Source organism: Neopelma chrysocephalum, unplaced genomic scaffold (assembly GCF_003984885.1).
Source record: "Neopelma chrysocephalum unplaced genomic scaffold, ASM398488v2 Primary Assembly neopelma1_26, whole genome shotgun sequence".
In the NCBI taxonomy this organism is placed as follows: domain Eukaryota; kingdom Metazoa; phylum Chordata; class Aves; order Passeriformes; family Pipridae; genus Neopelma; species Neopelma chrysocephalum.
The window spans coordinates 23,260,533-23,281,921 of record NW_020897695.1 but is presented as its reverse complement, the minus strand read 5'-3'; the positions used below and the strand labels follow the sequence as shown (position 1 = coordinate 23,281,921).

Genomic DNA, 21,389 nt, shown 5'->3' with positions numbered 1-21,389 from the left:
CTTCTTTCCCCATTCATTTTTGCAACTACATTCCCAAGATATGTATCACTAAAGAAGAAAGCATGGGAAGAGAGGAAGGGAAAAGGTAGTTCATAAAGTGTGTCAGCTCTATATGCATGCATCAGAGCAAGATTATGCACTGCAGTGTCCTGAGTATGCTTTTGTCAGGTGTTTAGGGGTAGACAAAGCAGGAGTGGCCACCTGAGTTTCCTGACAGGGATATCAGCTTGGCTGAATGCTTATTGATCAGCTTCATACTATCCTTTGAATCCCCTGGGTCTGACTGTATGAGAGGACTACTCTCAGAACAGCACGTTTACATGTTTGAGAAGTCCATAGTATCATTGCTGGAAAGGGTCTCATTGAGAGGAGCATTTGTTCTGTGCCCTTCTTTCTTGACATAAACTCCATCCCTGAAGACATCTGAACAGTAATAGATTTCAGAAGAGAAGCCATTTCACCCTTTGGACAATGTCTCCTTGTTCTGATTTGTCAGCACCTAACATCTCCCCTATGACACCAGCCTCTTGTTCTTCAGATGAACTGAATCCAGGCCCTTTCACTGGGCAGGGGGTAGTTTCAAATGCTCAGCCGTATCCTATAATCATTACAACTGAGCTTCAGGCTTTAAAGTTTGCAGAGTTAGAAGACCACTTTATCTGCTTACATAGTGTTTTAAGGTGCTTCTTTTTCTCCTGAGATATGCATGATATCAAATATGCTGTCAAAAAATATTACTACAAAAATTCATCTGCTGTCCTGGTCAAAACCTGGTGAATGCAGGCAGGTTTGACCTATTTTTAAAGAAAAATGTGAAGCATCTGTTCCAACTTCAGTCAATTATGTCCCACCCATTCATGCACTAGCTAGAGAACTAAGCAAAACATATGATAGTGGAAACTAGGCTGATCTTTAAGCACAAGTTGAGACATTAAAAACTTGATAAAATGTCTGCAGACCAAGTTAATATCACTACAGTTAGGCTACAGAAAGACCTCCATGTGTCTCGCTGGATTTGCCCTGGAAGGAAGTGTGATGCTTGCTCTGCTATCATGGCTCTCATTGACAAAATATGCAAGGTATATAGACAAATCAAGGCTGAATGCACTCTGAAAGGCCGTCTACATATATATTTTAAAACAATAATACAATAGGACCAAATAGTCATTTTGAGCATTGTCTCAGTTTAATGAAACTGAAGTGTTTTGCTAAGGAGGATGAGTTATGAGGAAGATCAAGCTCCTCCCTCCAAGCAATTGTAAATCCGAAATTAAGAGGATCCAATTGAGGAAGTATGGAGAAATAAAAAGATAACAGCCCCTTATGTGTATTGGCAGAACAACAAAAGAGTACAAAAACATTTAAACAATAATCCTGCACCCAAATTTCCCTCCAAAAAACCAGTTCAGTACTTTTCGCCTTTAGGGCGCAATTCCAACCACGGTCAGCAGGGGGCGCTGTTGGATCACCGGAGGAGCAGAGCCTGCAGTTGCTCAGTGGTGGCCGGCAGGGGGCGCTGTTGGGGTCTGGCGGTCGCTACGTGGGGGCCCCGGTGGGCGGAAGAAGCCAAAATGGAGATCTCCCCCCTGCACTGAGAAGAGAAAGGGGAAAAGGGGAAAAAGGGGCTCTTCTCACAGACTCACACTGTTGATGGCTGGCTCCAGCCAAGACTCCCTCCCCCTCGTCGACAGGCACAAATCACTGCCAGCAGGGGAGCAGAGGAGGGAAGGGGTGGCCTCCTCCCCCAAGGGTTTCTCTGCAGATGGGCCAAGCCTCTCCGATGAAATCCAATTTGCAAATGACACCAAACTGAGTGTTGCAGTTGACACACCTGAAGCATGGGATGCCATCCAGACCTGGACAAGCTTGAGAAGTGAGCCCATGGGAATCCCGTGAGGTTTAATAAGACCAATAATGTCCTGTATCTGAGTCAAGGCAATCCCTGATATCAATATAAGCTTGGAGATGAATAGATCAAGAGCAGCCCTGCCAAGAAGGAATAGGGAGTGCTAGTGGATGAGAGGCTGAGCGTCAGCCAGCACTGCGCGCTTGCAGCCCAGAAAACCAATTGTATCCTGGGCTGCATCGAAGGAAGTGTGTCCAGCAGGGTGAGGAAGGTGATTCTGCTCGTCTTCTCCACTCTGGTGAGACCCCACCTGGAGTGCTACATCCAGCTCTGGGGTCCGTGGCACAGGAAGGACATCAACCTGTTGGAACAAGTCCAGAGAAGGGATATAAAGATGATTAGAGGAATGGAGCACCTCTTCTATGAGGAAAGGCTGAGAGAATTTGGTTTGTTCAGCCTGAAGAAGAGAAGGCTTCAGAGTGATCTAATTGCCTCCTTCCAATACCTGAAGGTAGCCTATGAGAAAGATGGAGAGGGACTTTTTTATAAGAGTATGTAGTGACGGGATAAGGGAGAATGGCTTCAAACTAAAAGAAAGTAGGTTTAGACTAGATATTAGGAAAAAACTCTTAACTGTACGGCTGGTGAGGCACTGGAACAAGTTGCCTAGAGAAGCTGTAGATACCCCATCTCTGAAAGTGTTCCAGACCAGGCTGGATGGAGCTCTGAGCAACCTACTGTAGTGAAAGTTGTCCCTATCCACAGAGGGAGAGTTGGAACTAAATGATCTTTATGATCCCTTCCAACCAAAGCCATTCTATGATTCTGTGATTTACAGCTAATAAACCTTTACTGAAAATATGCATTCTGCATAAGCAACAAATTAACTTTTTTTTTTTAATTACTGTTATCCAAAACAGAGGACTTTCTGAAGTTCACTCAACCTTGATACACCAGAAGAAATTATTTGTACAACTTTTAGCATTTTGGGAAAAGAAATCTTGTTATTCATATCAGTTCCCATGTGTGTGAAAAATCTTGATCTTATGTAAATATTCCATAAAATCTGACTATTCTCAGCATTCTGTACTGTCTTTTCTTAATCTAAAAATAGCTCCTCCATAGGCATCTGCACTAATTACTGGTCATTGACTGTGAAAGTAAACATTTCAAGTAATGCCACTGAAATTTCAAAGGAAAAGTCTTTTCTTAGTCTTTTTTTTAACACCCCTCTACAACTCCTGTGACACCGATTCACTTTCCACACTGTAGAAATGGGGACAAACAAGCAAACTGAGGTTAGAAAGATCTCGTTTATACTTATTTTCTAGCCAAATATAATATACCTTTCCATAACTTGCCCATAGGAGAGCCCAGTCCAGGCGTTCTTGTCCCTGGCACAGGGCTGTAGCGCTGACCCATTCCTTGCTGTACATCTACGGCTCGGCGGTGTGCCGCATTTCAGAAGAATAACCACCAGATGGCAGAAGCGCATAAACCACAAACTGTTTCCGAAGGCCAGCACAATCGAGTTTTCATTCATTTCTTTCTCCAAATTTAATTTGTCAAAGATGTTCTAGCAGAAACTAGGCAAACCATCTTATTATAGTAGTTATATTATTTGAAAGTGAATAATACATCCCAAAGTGCCCCAGATGTAGCAAAAGCTCCTACTCTTCTTCAGGTGAGCTATGAAATTTTTCAATCCCTTGCTCCCTTTGAATTGAAGGGGAATTTCATGTCAATCATCTTACGCAGTGTGACTGGGTGAAAATATATTTTAAAAATCTTTACAAAATGTAATTCGTATTATTAATTGTGCCCCATCGTGCTGGTAGATGCAGTAAGAATGCAACAAAGGAATGGTCTACGCCCAGAAGAAATTACATGGTAAGCAAAATCTGACTGCTATCATATATTTTCTTCTGCTTGTCAGAATCCCATCTCTCACCCAGTCTCCAGCGTTTTTCTCCCTATCACTTTGGCTACCACTGGCATATAGATGACTTCAGGTATATTTCTCTTGTGAGGGTGAAGCCAAACTCATTGTGAAAAAGAGGGGAAAGCCCTGCAGTTCACATGGCTGCATCCACCTCAGGTGGGACACAAGTGCCGCATATATGCTGCGCCTCAAGGATGTGAGACAGGGTCATGAGGCATATAAGTCATGTGTCAGCAAACGATATTTTACTTCATCTCCTTGTTTAGCCTGCAGTTCTTTACATGGTTATCATTGGAGTCTGTTTGTCACAGCCATAATTAGCAGAAGACACATAAATAGTTCCAGGGGCACTGGAAGTGCACACACGATGCTTCACATCCTCCTTTGCCTCTTTCAAGGATATCCCCAGTATAATTTTTGGTCTACAACTCTGTAAACTTTGTTTAACAGGTTGGCTGGAGCTGTTGCTGAGAGCAGCAGACATACCCCAGCAAACTGCTATGCTCAAGAGCAAGGTGGCTGCTTACTCTGCAAGTCAGAGCTTCCTGTCATCCCCTCCCTGTCCTACACAAGAACACACTGCCCTAGAAATGGTAAAAGTATAAATGAGTAATCTAAGAGCTGAATTTGACAGAAAAAGAGAGAACATGGTAGTCAGTTCTCAGATAAATCATATATAGCGGGTAATTTCCTGCTTCAACTAGTAAATAAGCCTACCAGGGTTTGGGCCCGACTAGACCTGCTGTTCACAAACAGAGACGGGCTGGTGGGTGATGTGGTGGTCGGAGACCATCTGGGGCACAGTGACCATGAAATAATAGAGTTTTCAATACTCAGGGATGCAAAGAGGGCCATCAGTAAAACTTCTACCCTGACTTCCACAGGGCAGATTCAGAGGGTACCTTGAGAAACAGCCCTTGAAAACAAAGGGGTCCAGGAGGGATGGACATGCTTCAAGAAGCAGGTCTTGAATGCAAAGGAGCGGGCTGTTCCGCTGTACTGAAAGGCGAGCCAGCAGGGAAGACAGCCAGCCTGGCCGAACAGGGAGATTTTAAAGGAAATATGGGGAAAAGAGAGCTTACTGACTATGGAAAAAAGGGCTGGCTATTCATGAAGAGTTCAGGAATATAGTTAGCTCATGTAGAGAGAAAACTAGAGAGACAAAAGCACATTTTGAACTCAGTCTATCTACTTCTGATAGGGAAAAAAAGAAGTGCTTCTACAAATACAACAATAGCAAAAGGAGAGAAAAGGAAAACCATTCTTTGTTGAACAGAGTCACTAAAGATGAGGAAAAGGCTGAGTTACTTAACACATTCTTTGCCTCAGTTTTCAACAGTAAGACAGGTTGTCCTCAGGACAACTGGCTTCTGGAACTGGTAGACAGAGACAGGAAGCCAAATAGCCCCCTTGTAATCCAGGAGGAAACAGTTAGCGACCTGCTGAGCCACTTGGATCCTCACAAGTCTATGGGACCATATGGGATCCAACCTAGGTTGATGAGGGAGCTGACGGAAGAGCTCGCCAAGCCTCTCTCCATCATCTACCAACAGTCCTGGCTCACTGGGGAGGTCCCAGATGATTGGAAGTTTGTGAATGTCACGGCCATCCCCAAAAAGGGCTGCAAGGAGGACCCGGGCAACTCCACACCAGTCAGCCTGACCTCAGTGCCTGGCAAGGTTATGGAGCAGATCATCCTAGGTGCAATCACACAACACCTACAGGATGGACAAAGGATCAGACCCAGCCAGCACGGGTTTAGGAAGGGCAGGTCCTGTCTGACCAACCTGATCTCCTTTTATGATCAGGTGATCTGCCTGGTGGATGAAGGGAAGGCTGTGGCTGTTGTCTACCTGGACTTCAGCAAAGCCTTTGACACCATCTCCCATAGCATTCTCCTGAAAAAGCTGGTAACCGATGGTTAAGACAGGGGCACTCTCTGCTGGATTAAGAACTGGCTGGATGGCCAGGCCTAGAGAGTGGTGATGAATGGTGCTGCATCCAGTTGGTGGCTGGTCGCTAGCGGTGTCCCCCTGGGATCAGTGTTGGGCCCAGTTCTATTTAATATCTTAATTGATGATCTGGATGAGGGGATCGAGTGTACTATTAGCAAATTTGCAGATGACACCAAGTTGGGGGGGGAGTGTGGATCTGCTGGAAGGCAGGAGGGCTCTTCAGGGGGACGTGGACAGACTGGAGAGATGGTCTGATGCCAATGGGATGAGGTTCAACAAGGCCAAGTGCCGGGTCCTGCACTTTGGCCACAACAACCCCCTTCAGCGCTACAGGTTGCGCACAAAGTGGCTGGAGAGCAGCCAGACAGAGAGGGACCTGGGAGTTTGGATTGACAGGAAGCTGAACATGAGCCAGCAGTGTACCCAGGTGGTCAAGATAGTAAATGGCATCCTGGCCTGTATCAGGAACAGTGTGGCCTGCAGTACCAGGGAAGTGATTCTTCCCCTGTACTCAGCGCTGGTGAGGCCACAGCTCGAGTACTGTGTCCAAGATCTGAGCCCCTCAGTTCGGGAAGGATATTGAGGTCCTGGAGCAGGTCCAGAGAAGAGCAACAAGGCTGGTGAAGGGACTTGAGCACAAGTCCTATGAGGAGAGGCTGAGGGAGCTGGGGCTATTCAGCCTAGAGAAGAGGAGGCTCAGGGGAGACGTCATCATTCTCTACAACTTCCTGAAAGGAGGTTGGAGCCAGAAGGGCATCAGTCTCCCAGGCAACCAGCAGTAGGACAAGAGGGTATGATCTTAAGCTCTCCTAGGGGAAGTATAGGTTGGATATTAGGAATAAATTCTTTACAGAGAGGATAATCAGGCATCGGAATGGGCTGCCCAGGGAAGCAGTGGATTCTCCTTCCCTGGAGGTTTTTAAGATGAGACTGGATGTTGTGCTTAGCGTCATGGTCTAGTAACCATGGCAGTGTTGGATCAAGGGTTGGACTTCATGATCTCAGAGGTGTTTTCCAACATGATTGATTCTATGATTCTATGTTTCTGCAATTGGGGAGGTAGTAGTGATGAATCTAGACACAACCTGAAATTGCAGTCTTTTGTTTTCCCTCAGCTGATGAAACAGCTTCAAACTTTGACAGGTCCTCCTCCTACTTTTCATTGAGAGTCAGTATCACTTCCATCTTGTTTCAACTGAGCTTCATGCAATTGTCTTTAATTCAGATTTGTGCCACTGCCAAATGTCAGGAGAGACGGGTGATGGTTGTGTCTGCTTCTGATGAAAATTAGAGGTAAAGCTGCATGTCATCAGCCTACACTGTAGATTACATTACATCACAACTGCTCCCAGTGGCATCTGCAGAGCTAACGAATAAAAAATATGTGATCACAGGAGCCTCATAGGGCTCTCTGCAACTGAGACCACCTTATGAGAAGGAGGATGGCTTCCAGCAACCTTTACGAAGACCTTTGACAAAAATGAATTAAAAACACTGTTATGGTTTAGGAATGGAATTCTCCAATTTAATATTCCCACTGAAACTCCCCAGGCCATGTGCAGCTTGCTCACTTACTCTCCAGTCCCTCTGCCTCCCCATCCCCTGCTCTCATCTCCTGGCAGAATGGAGAGGAGAATTGGAGGCACAAAAAGATAAAGATCACAGATTGAGATAAGAACAATTTACTAGAAACAGCAATGAAATAAGAAAATGAACAGTAACAACACCACCACTAATAGCACAGTGTACGAGACAATCATGGCTCACCACATGGAACCTGGTGTCACCCGATTGCACACTCTGCATACCCTGGCAAAACTGGAAAAACCCTACCCCCCTCCATCACCTCTGCACATGTCAAATGTTGGAAGGTGGTGCTGAATTACCTCAGGATCCTGGCTGTGTCCCTTCTGGCTGCTGCAAAAATTAACCCTGTCCTGGCTGGAACCAGGACAAGCCCGCATGTTTTTGCTAGGTCCTGCAACTTCTGCCTGGTCAGTAGTGCCCAAAACAATTGGTAAGACAGAACAGGTACCGACTTTTGGGTGTTACTTTGTAGAGATCCAAAAACAATTACAATGGCATAGTTTCAATGGTAATAGCCATTAAACTCTGTTTAGAGGCTCTAAGAGTGTCAGACTCCGTAAGCTTGCCTCTCTTTGTCAGTGATATTCTCCCAAGGAATAATGTTAAGTATCAGCCAGTAGTTGAGAAGCATGTAGAAGATCTTTGGAACAGAAATCATGTAAAGTTCTTCATAGCATAAAAATACATTCAGGATAACACAAAAAATCCTCTTCTCAAAGGTACCACCTACAGTGAGGTGAATTAATCCTCTCAAAGCAAAGTGGTGCCATCAGAAAAAGCATGGATGTTCTCACAAAACTCCCTCAAAGCCGTGGGGACGTGAGGTTTGGATTTTGAATTTTGCAGCAAGGTTCAAAAGATCATGCTGTCAGCTGGAACAATTAGTATAGCAACATGGATGTCTGTGACACAGTCTCTGATCCTCCTGTGCTCTGTTGACGGCATGGGAAGAAAAGGCGGAGATGGAAATAATAGAAAAGTCCTTTCAAGGACTCAGTACAACTTCAGAACAATTAGATTTAATTTCATAATTTTTCTTGTTTGAAAGGCCATCACGATCTAAACCAATCTCTGTTTTTTAAGTATTTGGTCGTTCTCCTGGATACCTAAGATATTTTATGATTTTTCCCCCCTATGATTTAAACAACAGCAGGTTTTATAAGTTTCACTGGCCCATCTGCCTTCAGCATGCAGTGTGTGCATATCCTTTCCCACTGGGATGAATCAGCCTGCTGCAGTAGGACCTAAAACATGACACACATGCAACAAAATGACATAAGTGTGCAATGACTTTTAGAAATTTTCTCACTAAAAATTGTACAACCCCCTAAAGCTCTTGGCATGCTTCTAGACCTGAGAACTGGAAGCAGGGTATCCTGACACCACTGCTGGGTAGCACTACCTAGCAGAAACCATTTCAAAAGTCTATCAGTCGTCCCTTCTTTGCTGCCGATCTTGTTTCTGTACCGTGAACGCAGCATCACCACATTCTGAATCTCCATCTTTATATCCATTGCTGGGCTTAGACATATAGAAGTATGTGAAATATGTCAAGGCAAAATGAAGGACACAGGGTATCTCAAGAGGTGCAAAAGTAAATTGTCTTTCCAGAGGACTTCTCTGAGGAAAACAGACAACTTAAGTTTTTTCTGGATGGGAACAAGATACAGGGAACTTTGAAGATTCATCATTTCACGATGTTTTGCTTTTCACTTTTCTCTCTGCTTCTTTCTGGGACCACACCACTTTGCCTCCAGAGTTATTCAGGACACAAAATGCATTAAAATGCTACGGCTTCCTTTTTTTCTCATTTACAGATCCCTTATGTAAGAAATGGGAAAGAATAAGAAGCCCTTTGTATGGTTCAAATGTATAAGATGGGGAGAATATGGGCTATTGTCTCATAAAACTAATGTAGGCAACCCAGAGAAGCTAAAGAAGGTGTATGTCTCCTTTGTGCCAGGACACCTGCAGAAGATAAAACTGTTGTAGAGAGGGATCTACGGATCTATTTTCCATTGTGTTTTATGAAGGGAGAATTTGTTATTTGGAGATTGTATGTTATCATGAACCAATGACAAATTTTATTATAAATGTCATTTGGTCTCAACACAGGAATAGTTGTGGGAGATTTTTAAGTTCAGCTCCCAGTTTTTGATTACAGATTTAACAAGTCTTCCCTTTGCCTGTCTCTTTGTCTTTTCCTTTCCTTTTATATGTACTTAACACTAAAAGTCACCGTGTTATACATAAAGAAAAACAGTGTTATGTTGGCACTACAGCAAATATGATATATGAATTAGCAGTTCACTTCTTAATACTAAAACTAGAGAAAGGTACACAGAAAGTCCTGTACTCTTTGAAGCTTAGGAAATATACATACATTTTCTTCTTGTACTTTTGAAGACATTGTTCCTTCAATTGAAGGACAAATTTACAATGGATAATAAACAGGATTCACATTCTCAGCACTCAGTCAATTAAAAGAAATACCAGTTGCATTCTGTGAATATCGCCGTGTTGCCAAACCATCAGAGGATTTGGTGAGTAGGAGGAGTGAATGTGCTAGAACTGAAAAAATTCCTACTTGATCAGTCACAGAACCTAACGTGTTAGCCCAGTAGCAGGGAAGCTGGGGCGCTCCCAGCTGCTGCAAAACCTGTGTGTATGTGATGCTTGGCACCACCAGTTGGGACAAGATGAATCACAAGTGCATTGGTAGCAAGCTACCATGTCACAGTGAGACAGATGGAGGTGGTTACTTCCCTGATTGATTACCTCTTGGGCTACCAAGGGCTTTTCCAGCAGGCTAATTTTCTTTGTGTTGGCACTGGAGTTCCTGGGAGCAGTGTCTGCTTGGGTCAGCACTGTGCAGAAATTGCTGCCTGTCCGGTGCGTGGGCACCCCACAGAGGAAGAGGGAAGTAAGCTAGGAGCAAGGAGTAGTGGGTGACTACAACATGCACCGAAAAAACACACTTCCCATGCCTCCCAGATAGGCACTGCTCTTAATGAATTTTCAGGCACATGTTGAGTTAACAGGGGTGAGCAGCATTGCAACATCCTTTAGTTGTACCCAGTGCTTTTCAAAGGCTGATTAAAAAATAAAGGAACAGCAGGGGTAGAAGGAGGAGAACAAGATGGGACAGGGAATGGAGGGGGAGAACAGCTCTATTTTTCAAGTGCTGAATACAAAACATCTGCAAAAGATGATTTTACTTGCAAGCCTGTACCTTATCAGGGCAAAGATAAAGTGGGGTCAAGTATTTCTCCTCTGCACGCAGCATATAGCCCCTTACCCTGCCCAGCCAGCTTTCTCAACTTTGAGCTTTAGAATATAAACAGCCAATAAGTAAGGACAAAAACTGTAGCTCCTGCTGAGAGCTAACTCTGCCCATCATTCGTTTACTGGGTCCTGATACAGGACAGTGAATAAAGCTTCATTACAGAACAATGGAGGTAGCTGCCAGAGACTACAGATTTGAATAAACAACAAATAAGCAACATCTGCTCCAGCATATGTGTATGGTAAAAAAAAAATCACAAAATAAAAGAATCTCTAAATGCCAAAAGCAACACTAAACTCTCAGTGCCAGTGTAGAGTGAATTTTTAATTGCACATGCATACAGGCAGGCTGCGGGTATTAGTCTCACATATGTCTGGTTGCTGCCAACCTGGGACTATAGATGAATTTAATTAAATAAGGATTATCCCTTCTCCCCAGTACAATTACTTATTTATAACAATGATAAAATTGCATAATAAGAAAAGATTGTAATATTTTTAAAAACAGAGCTAGCAAACACTCTTCTTTTCCTGTAAGTCATTCAAGAGTGTTTAGGGGTTTGAACGCCTTTTAAAATTAAGTCTCGGGATTCTGCCAAGAGAGGGGGGAAAAAAGCCTTATCATAAAGTCTACTGCAGTTAAACAGCTAGAATCTACATTATAAAGAAATATAAAGAAGACACACAGCAGCCAGGGAATTGGCTTTCATGGGGAATGTAGAAAAGTAGGCAACTGGAATAAAATTGAGGCCAGGTTACACAGACAAGGGACAATACCACTGGGACAAGTACTTCTATACTCATCCATAATATGCTCTATCTAGGCAAAGCAGTCTGTTCCTGTCTATCTCTATTTCTTCTCATATTGGGAACTTCACTCTTTCACTCAGGTGAATTCTCATTTCAGCAAGGTCATGTAAAGGTCTCACATCTTCATTATCACTCACATCCTTTCCAACAGAGCCCACAGTCAAATGAGAGGTGGACCCTTATGGTATCAGGCACTCCATAAGCCTTGAAAAAGAGGCAGCCCGTGCCCTAGGGAATTTGGAGGCCAAATACAAATTCAGGCATGCTCTGAAAGAGGTGAGGTTTTCTTTGTGTAGGCTTCTGATAGACTCTATTTTCCACTCATATTTTGAGGACCCCTACTTATGGTTTTGAGCCACATTCTGACGAATTTTATAGGAACCTTCTTGAAAGGTAGGCAAGCAAGTTGAAGACGCAAAAATACTTCATTGGGTACGAAGGTATTATGCCATTTAATAGCAGTGGAAAAAAGAGGAAGAATATGAAAAAAGCTTGTAAAAAATAAAGCTGGAAATCTCCACTTTAAATTTAGGCCAAGCAGCAATGACTTTAAAACAACAGAGAAAACGAGAGAGAGAGAGAAAGAGAGAGAGAATACGGTATTTAGACAAAACTCTAAAATAGTGTTATGATTCTGCAAAGGCATACACCTTACCTAAGTTCAGTTCACTTGTATGATTTTGGTTGACCACTTAACTGAATGACAGTCTTATCCGAATTAAATGAAATAATTGCTGTCTGCATTTTCTGTCATGAAATTACAACTAAATATGTGCTTATTCCTAGGTCATAAAAGATTATTCAGGACATACTGGGGGTTTTTCCCCCTTGTCTTGTGATTGCTATACCTATACAACCTGTTAAATCCTCTAACTAAGGCATAATTAAATAGTGCAGTCATTTTTTAAAGATGGACAAAGAAAAGAAAAAAGCATTCGTGTCTATGTTGTTACATTTTGAATTCTTTCTCCACTGGGTTATGTCCACATTCTCTTTTTTTTAAATTTATCACTGAATGTTTATCCAAAAGGTGTTTTTCATTGCACCAGTCCTGGGGAATTGCTATTCTGTAGATACTATTATGAGAAAAACTACTACTATGGGTTCTTATCTTTGTTTGTGAAGATCAAGCCATCCATCAGAAAACAAAACCGAAGTAACCTCATATAATTCAGATGACAAGTCTGAATAGCAACAAGGACCTGACATGATTCTATTTCATCACCTTTACTGAGCTCTAGGATTAACCAAGGAAACCCCACACATCTTGATAAAAACACTGGGCTCACTGAAGTAAGTAGGACATATGCCTCTACCTTAAACAGGCTCACAATTTCACTCCTGCAAATACAGCTGTCACTCTAGTCAATGGTACCTCTGAATGCCCAGCACCAGTGGATATCTGAGGTTTTTTTAGATACCTGCGTAGAAAGTTGGGTTGCTGTATTATTTGTGTTGGCTCCATGGAAGTAATATAACCTAGTTCACAAAAGGTGAGGGCTCACAAAACTTCCAGCTTTCTCCTTTGCTATCTGCTACTTGCTACTTATTAGTTCTTTCACATTAAACTTGTGCCCCATTTAAAAAAAACTTAAACCCTACCAGTTCTTCTTTAAGCACTGGATAGGAAAGGTCTCTAGGGAGCAAGGACAGGTATTTCCTGCTTTGGAGACTGAAGAGCCATTCCCCCAATATTGCCATCCCTGAGAGTAAATGCTTCTCACGATCCAAATTCAGATTGCCCCAAATGACAGCATAACATCTGGTCCAACAGTTTTGCTGTTAATCCTTTCATAGGCTCCTCAAATAACTTGCTTTCTAACACGTGATTCACTGCTACGTGGTGGTGGCTATGTGATACAGTAGACACAGATGATGGGGTAGAGGCCATGCCACCATCAGAAAGTTCTGGTTGAATGGTCCTGTTTGCGTTGGGTACAGAGTGGCTGCAGAGCTACTATCTCCAGTTTCCTGGCTGACTTTTCTCCCAGGGATCTGAGAGTTAGTATATAAGGGGTCATTTGAGTCTGGCAAATAATTCACCAAGGAGGAGCACACATTTAGTGTTGTTTGGTAGACCAAAAAGAGGTCTGCTTAAAGCATCAAACAGGGACCCCACACACTCAAAGCTGCGCATGCGAGATACTGTTTTTATGTGCACTCACTCTGTCTCCTTGACAAGCTAAGTATATTTTACAGCCCTATGATTTATCAAGTTGTATAATATAGACTGTCATGTCTAGAATGATGCATTCAAATGTCAGAGGTCATGGGAGCAGAGAGGGAAAATGTATTGTTAGCTAAACTTTAGAAGCAGTTACATGGAAGGAGTGTTTTAAAAATAAAAATGGGCAAATCGTTTCTTAACACTCAACTGAAGTGGTGTCAGGAGCATTTCCACATAGAGTTTCATCCTCAAAACTCTGAATCTGAAAAGAAAAGGAAGAGAGGAGGAAAAATTCTTATTGATGGTAATGATCTTTAATGTATACCTTATGAGGGGAGTTTGGAGTAAAAACACAAAACAAACAAAAAAATTCTGCATGTTTGAAAGTGAAAACATAACATCTTTCAGATTGTTCCCTTTTTGTTTCTCCTCTTTAAAATAGTGTCAGAACCTTTCCAAGCCTTGCTCAAAGTAATCAATATACAAAGGTTGTAATACACTAACAATCTTATTTGAACAGCCTCGGAGAAATATCCCTGGGGAAAAAAATATGACTTATCAGAAAGAACCCAAGGAAATATTCTTGCCAAAGAGTGTATGTACAGTCAGATTTTTTTTTTCCTCTAGGAATGAAGACTCATTTGACTTTTTCATAGTACCAATGAGAACATCATGTCATGGTGCTGCATAAACGGCTTCAGAAAAAATAAATTTAAGAGAAGAGGTGATCAGTTCGATACAAGTAAATACACGTGAACATTGATGTTGGGTGTGTTCTCCATGCAGTCTGTAGCTTAAGGGGATCTCTCATTCTCTCTTTGTCAAAGGCTAGAAGAATACAAGAGAAGGATCATTGTATATGTGTCTGTTGTTCTGTCCCCCACACATCTGCTACTGGCCACAGCCAGACTACTAATTTAGGTGACCCCATGGTATCAGACATGGTCTTAATTTAATGACGTGGTAGAGAATACTCAGAAATTAAACAATATATACCCTATCTAATTTGGGCATACAGCATTCAACAAATTGTCTTAGACAATAAAGTGGGCAGTTTTTGATCACCCCCATTTACTGCTTTGTCAAATGCCCTCCCTTTTGTGTGAGCCTCTAGTCAGAGGGTTGCAAGTCCAGCATGCTAAGTGCTTTACAAAGACATATGGGCTGTTCTGGGACTATAAATTTGCAGTGCTGGAGATCTCTTGAGTACACTCTAATTCCCACTGAGGTTGATAATCAGATTTGTGCTCTGATTCTTGAAGCAGCTCTACTGAGAGAAAGGCTGCACCAAACCCATCACAGAAAAGTACACCTTTGGAAGGACTTGAAAAGATATCCTTTCCTTGAAAAGAATGCCACCACATTAACCTAAACTTTCCCAATACTTTAAGAAATGGAAAACCTTTTTAAGTCTCCCACATTTTCCAATCACTTCCTGCTTCCTTCCTTGCCTTCTCTTCTTTTCCTTCGCTGCATGTGCCGTAAGTTTTTAGGGGTCTGCCAACCATCCCATTTTTCTTCCTTTCCTTGATTCTTAGAGTAGAGCCTAGTTTTCGGACTTCTTCCTTTTCCTCAATCTTGAAGGACGGCTGGAAGGGGACGAGTATTCCTGTTGGTGTCCCATTTGAGTCTGTATGATTGGAGAGTATTCTACCGTAGCACTTTTTCTACACCAGTGCGTCCAGAAAACCTGCTGCTCACAAAATATCTCTAGGTGTAATAAGGGGACTGACAACTATCCTCATCTCTACTAGTCTCATTTTAACAACCCACTGTTGTTAAAACATAGAGAGAGCTGAGGCGCATGGACTTTGCAGACATGCAAAAGTACCTTACATGAGAGTAAGGTACTCTACTGATTTATTCTGGTTTTAATATGCTCAGCTTACAGAGTGATAGACTATTTCAAACACTGCTATAAAGTAAGGTTTATTTTCTAATCCAATTTTCTGAAAGAACACACCAGAAAATAAGCTTAGGGGGAAAAAAAGACAGGAAAAAAAAGATCAATCCTGGTTAACGACTGGACCTGTAAAAATATCCTTTACCATATGTGTCACTCTTCCTGCAACTTCCTTTTATTAAAAAAAAATCTAGTGCTGCATAAAAACTTTGGCATCTTACACTATCAATTCAATCATACTGTTTGAAAGAATCCACCTTGGTAACTTCAGAGGCAACTTATTTGACAGTATTGTAACACAAAGACAATTTAAAATAATCAGTTTCTCAATGAGTAGTGTAAATTCTACTCGTTTTCCCCAAAATGTTTCTGCATAGTGTTGGTTGAAATAATTTTCTCTAGCTATCATCCTGAAAAAGAGAATCTAAACTTATACTGTAAATGGGATGAAGATTAGAACATAGTGCTAATAACACCTGGGTTGTGCATTTGATCTTTGTATGGGCCATTCACTTAAGATTTGGACTCAATGATCCTTGTGGGTCCCTTCCAACACAGAATATTCTGTGAAATATATAGCTAGCACAATACACAAAAATTCACCTAACCTCTTCCATTTCAAATGAATCTGGCAGCTTTCGGTTTAGGTCAGCCACTTTTTTGAGCATGTGGGCCACAAGCAAAATTGGCTCCTCACTTCGCATGCAGGAGAAAGGTGAGGTTGTTTTTCAACCAAATGCAATGAAGCCCACGCTTTCTCTGATGGCATCTGTGGACACTGGCATGGAGGATATGCTGAGGCACTTCTGTTTCCTGGGTCAGACAGCCCAATGTAACACATGCAGAAATGTGTGCCTGGACTGTGCCCCCCCCCCCAGCAATATCTGCACAAGAACAGGATGGCTCTTTCCTGCTGTGCAAGTTGGCTTCCCAAGTGCCAGCAAGCCCTGTTGCAGTAGCAGTGTCTAACGAGAAGCCCTATACAGGATCTTACTTATTCTTTTCCACTTCACTTGTGCAATCGCAGGCATGATCTTTGCAGCATCCAGCAGACTGGTCTTACCCCTGCCAATGTCCTGTGCTTTGGTCTACTGGGTATTGACATCGGTCAGCAAAGATGCGAGGGCACTGGATACATGGTCAAGTACTTCCAGCCATCAAAAATGTTCTTGAGTTTGGTATAATGGGAGGCAACATGGTTATTAAAAAGCATAATTTTAAATAATCAATTACAACGATTATTCAAGCTTGTTATTGCCAAGACACATATTAAGTACTTCATTTAAAAGTGGCTACGTTTTTACATTTGCTTCCAGAGGACTCGTTCAAATTACATAGACACGTTGCATAATTCTTTATATTAGACAAACACACAAGGTTGAATTCCTTGGGTCAAGTGCAGCTGAATATTGCTCTGCGTGAATAACAGTTACAGAATTTAGCCTGAAATTCTCCAGTTGTCTGGGCCAGACTTCGATGCCAATTTTGAGGACTTATATAAACTCATGGGAATAAAGTTATTTAGATCTGACCTCAAATGTTTTACAGCTGGCAGCTCTCCAAGAGAGCTCCAAATGCAGTCATTTACTGATAAAAATTGACAGCAGAAGCTATAGTCTCATTTTCATAGGAACACAAAGCAATTAAGTCATCCCCGAGAAAGTCATAGCTGATGTCGAATAAAGGTTCCTAGATTTTTTTCATTTTACTAACATCCTGTAATTTCTGTGCCCTTTTTTTCCATAGCACAGTATATAAAGAGAAGCCAATAATGTTTTATCTGAGGGATCTTGGAGATCTCCTTCACTACAATATTATGAAGTCATTTATTCAAAGAAATACAACACATTTGCTTGCATGTTGTGTCAGTACCTATCCTGAGGCAATGAATATGCCACCAGAACTCCTGCTTCCTTGAGAGATTCATTGAGCACAGTAGATGGCAAAAAGTTAACTTTCTTGGCTGTCATTTCTCTTAGAGAGCAGCCACATTTTCTCTATGCAGTCTGCATGCAGGCTGTTGGTAAAGCTGCTTCACTGACAATTAGACAACAATGGGATATTTAACATGGTTAAATAGTATCAAAGACAAATATCATGACATATAATTTCTAATAGTTACTATATTTCAAGAATACTCCTTATTGGTTTTGCCCCAGACATTGCCTGGTTTTTAACACTGGAGGAAAATTTTGCCACTGTTTAAAAAAATTTTGCTTGATATTGTTTAGAGTTATCTGATCTATCAATATATGTGACACAGTGTTGTATAATTTCTATTTACTTAAGTTTGGGGTTTCAAAGTTAATAACTTTTCATTTTGTACATCCACTGGGCTATCACATGCTCTCCATGTAAAGCATATTTTATCCTCGGTATTTCATCTAGCTCCACTACATCAGGTCATAAACATGCCAAGTGCTAATCTCCTTTTTCTGACAGCAGTCTGGTACAGCAGTACAGTCATTTTTTTTGTTTGAACCAGAACAAAATTTGCTGCAATTTGAAATTTTTTTTACCCACTGCTTAGCTTTTCTAAATTATTTCAAAGAACTTTAGACATCTAAAGAACAAATCAAACGAGATATTATAAATGAACTACATAAAAATAAATGCCTCACTCATGTGCAGTGTAATAAATACTCAGGTCATGAAGAAATTATGTCAGGGACTATTTCCTGGGGTTGGATGGGACCTTAAAGATCATCTAATTCCAACTCCCCTGCCTTAGGCAGAGAGACTTCACTAGGTCAGGTTGCTCAAAGCCCCATCCAACCTGGCCTGAAACACTTCCAGGAGTGGGGCATCCACAGCTTCTCTGGGCAACTTGTTCCCATGCGTCACCACCCCCTGAGTAAAGAGTTTCTTCCTAACATCTAATCTAAACCTGCTCTTTCAGTTTGAAGCCATTCTCCACTGTCCTGTGACTCTCCATATTTCTTGTAGGCTCCCTTAAGGTATTGGAATGTTGTAATTAGGTCACTCTGAAGCCTTCTCCGGGCTGAACAATCCCAATTCTCTTAGCCTTAGATCATCTTGGTGACCCTCCTCTTTCCAATATATGTCTTTTCTGTGCCGGGGACTCCAGCGCTGGGTGCAGTACTCTAGGTAGGGTCTTATCAGGGTGGAGTAGAGGGGAAAAATCACCTCCCTTTATTTGTTCATAGTTACAGGAATTTTTTTTTATTTTGTTCCCTTTTCCAACATTGTTTTGGAAGGACTGTCTCTTTAACTATGAATTTCTGTCCGTGCCCCCCCCCTTCCAGAGTCAGGAGGAGAAGGGAATAAATGAAAAATATCTGGGTGGGGAACAGAAACTCTTTCTGTCCCCCAGACCACATGGGTGTGCCTAGAGATTCTGTGTGGCACTGTTCTTTGCCATGGTCACAGCCACCGCTGCTGACACTCTCAGACCTGCCAGACTTGCTGCTCTCACTGAGCCTGGACCCACTACCTGAACCATCACCACCGCTCGCTCTCCACCACAGCCGGGGAGAAAACAAAAGTGAAATTGTCTGCTGCCACCACATGGGACCACCACTGGCCTGTGCTGGGACCACTGAACTGCCATTGCCTCCCGCCCAGCCAAGACAAGTAGTGCAACATCTGTGCTGTAGGTAACACGTGGCAGAGAACAAAGAGGTTCTGAACTAACACCACTGCTACAGTGAAGACCTGAACTTGACCAAGTGACACATATGGGTAGTTTAATAATATAATTCTTTGTGAACAACACAATTTTCCTAGATTTTTGCTTTTGTCCTGTTTCCCATTGTTTTCTTTTGCTTAATTGGGCAGAGGGGGGGTGGTTGGCTAGGAGGACCCTCCACCATTTCTTTCCCCCTTTTTTCCTGGAGGGCCACCTGGGGTTGTGAACTCCCCTCTTTCTGGGTAAGCTGTTTCCTTTGTGTCTTTGTGGTTGTGGCTGTTTCCTTGTCAGTACACTGTTATTTTTTCAGTTATACCTCCTTGCATTTTGCCTCTCTGTATCGACGGGAAATAAAAAGGGGAGGGAGTTCATTTTGTTGGAGTTCCTGCCCAAATATTTGTCTTTAAACTAAGACAACCTGCTGGCCACACTGTTTTTGGTGCAGCCCAGAATACACTTCGCTTTCAGGGCTGCAAGCATATCTTGCAGGCTCATGTCCCATCTCTCATCCACCAGCACCCCCTAGTCCTTCTCAGCAGGGTTGCTCTCGATCTGTTCTTTCCCTACCCTATATTGATACCCCAACCCATGTGCAGCCTCTTGCATTTGATCTTATTAAACTACATGAGATGATTCCCATGGGTTCACTTTTTGAGCTTGTCCAGGTCCCTCTGGATGACTTCCTGTCCTTCAGGTATGTCAACTACACCACTCAGCTTGGTGTGATCAGCAAATTTACTGAGGGTGCACTCAATCCCAGAGTCCACTGGGACCCTGAGCTACTGACCCTTTGCATGTGACCCTCCAACCAATTTCTAATCCATTTAAGAGTCGTCTCATCAAATCCATCTCCATCTACTCACGCTGATTACCTCTGATCCCTCTTTCCCTCTCTCTCAGGAGTTACAGAGAGAGAAATAAAGTGAGAGTTGAGAAACCTGTTTGATATGTCAGTTTGCTGTAAATATTGAAATGTGTGCTATAAAAAGAGAGAAAGAGAAAAACATATTTTCCACAATACTTTGACATTTCTGTTTCAATTCTCATTCCATCCATACTGCTTCCTTGGTGCAATTCTTAACAGGAATGCATGGGCTACGTGAGAGATCCTGCTTCACTGAGCATCTTAAGTAAACAGAAGATTTCAAGAGCCATCTGGCTAACTGTGCCTCCAACTTTTGGGATACGATGTCAAAATGGGACTTTTCAGATGGATGATATACTAGCAGATTAACAATCTATTTTAATGCAAATATATCTTTAGGGTGAAGACCTTGTATTCATTTCTTAACAGCAAAACATACAAAACAAGATCTAAAAGCATCTAAGTGAATAAAAATCAAGACTTTGTCCTTTAAATGGTACAATTTTTTTGTACTCCTCATCTATGCCTTAGGACATATTTGAAACACAAAACTGTTAGGCTTTAGTTAGGAATTTTTGGGTCTAATGCACAGGTTCTGGCAGCTCTAGTCCACAGAAAGTTAATACCTTGTAATCTACTCTGCACATTGTCCTGTGGCATGGATCCTGTGCCCACCAAGGCTAAAGGGGAACATAAGCCCCTGTCAGGCCCGACTGAATTCAATATTCTCTGTATTGGCTTACATCACCAATGATGGTGGGTACATATTAAGGTATTTACATAATTTGGCAGCCTCTGCGACACCAAGAACAATCTCTGGTCATGGGATAGGTCTTATAGAGGATGCGCAGGTTTTTTTTTAAAATGCCACAAGCTGGTAGCTTCAGCACAGAAATCAGTCCACAGCTAAGTGAGCTATGCAGTACTTAGTCATATTAGGAATTATCATTTTCACAAAAGTGGTGAGGTTCCTCCTTGTCTCCTAAATACATGTCCCCTTTTCATTAATTTTTTTTCATAACCATCTTCTTCCCTACCTTCTAAGTTCCCACACTATTTATGGCTAAAACTTCTCCTTTTGCCAAAATGTCTCTCCTTACCATATTGGTTTGGCTTCTCAATGTCCATCCGCTGCTTCTGAGCTTCCAAAAAGTCTTGGACATCGAACCCTTTTGTTACAGAAGCACCACTGAGGAACCGAGGAGGGATTTTTGTGCAGACATCAGGTTCTTCTGTACCAAATCCCAAATTAAGCAGAATCTCCACTGGATCCTTTTCCCAGAACACCAGCCATTCAGTGATGCTGTGGTGAAAACATCAGGATTATTTACATTACTGTCTTGGTACCACCTTTCTCTTGCAGTAGCTATCATATGGTCT

At 42.2% G+C, this 21,389-nt stretch overlaps 1 protein-coding gene across 1 annotated transcript in view; it reads right to left on the bottom strand.

Moving 5' to 3' along the window:
- The window catches only part of ITPRID1 (ITPR interacting domain containing 1), a 41,686-nt gene that overhangs the window by 8,959 nt on the left and 11,338 nt on the right, over nucleotides 1-21,389 (bottom strand). Inside the window, 6 exon segments of the mRNA XM_027676114.1 lie at nucleotides 349-461; nucleotides 464-562; nucleotides 13,794-13,854; nucleotides 16,351-16,421; nucleotides 16,424-16,663; nucleotides 21,110-21,312. Of these exon segments, the coding sequence (XP_027531915.1) occupies nucleotides 349-461; nucleotides 464-562; nucleotides 13,794-13,854; nucleotides 16,351-16,421; nucleotides 16,424-16,663; nucleotides 21,110-21,312 (787 nt within the window).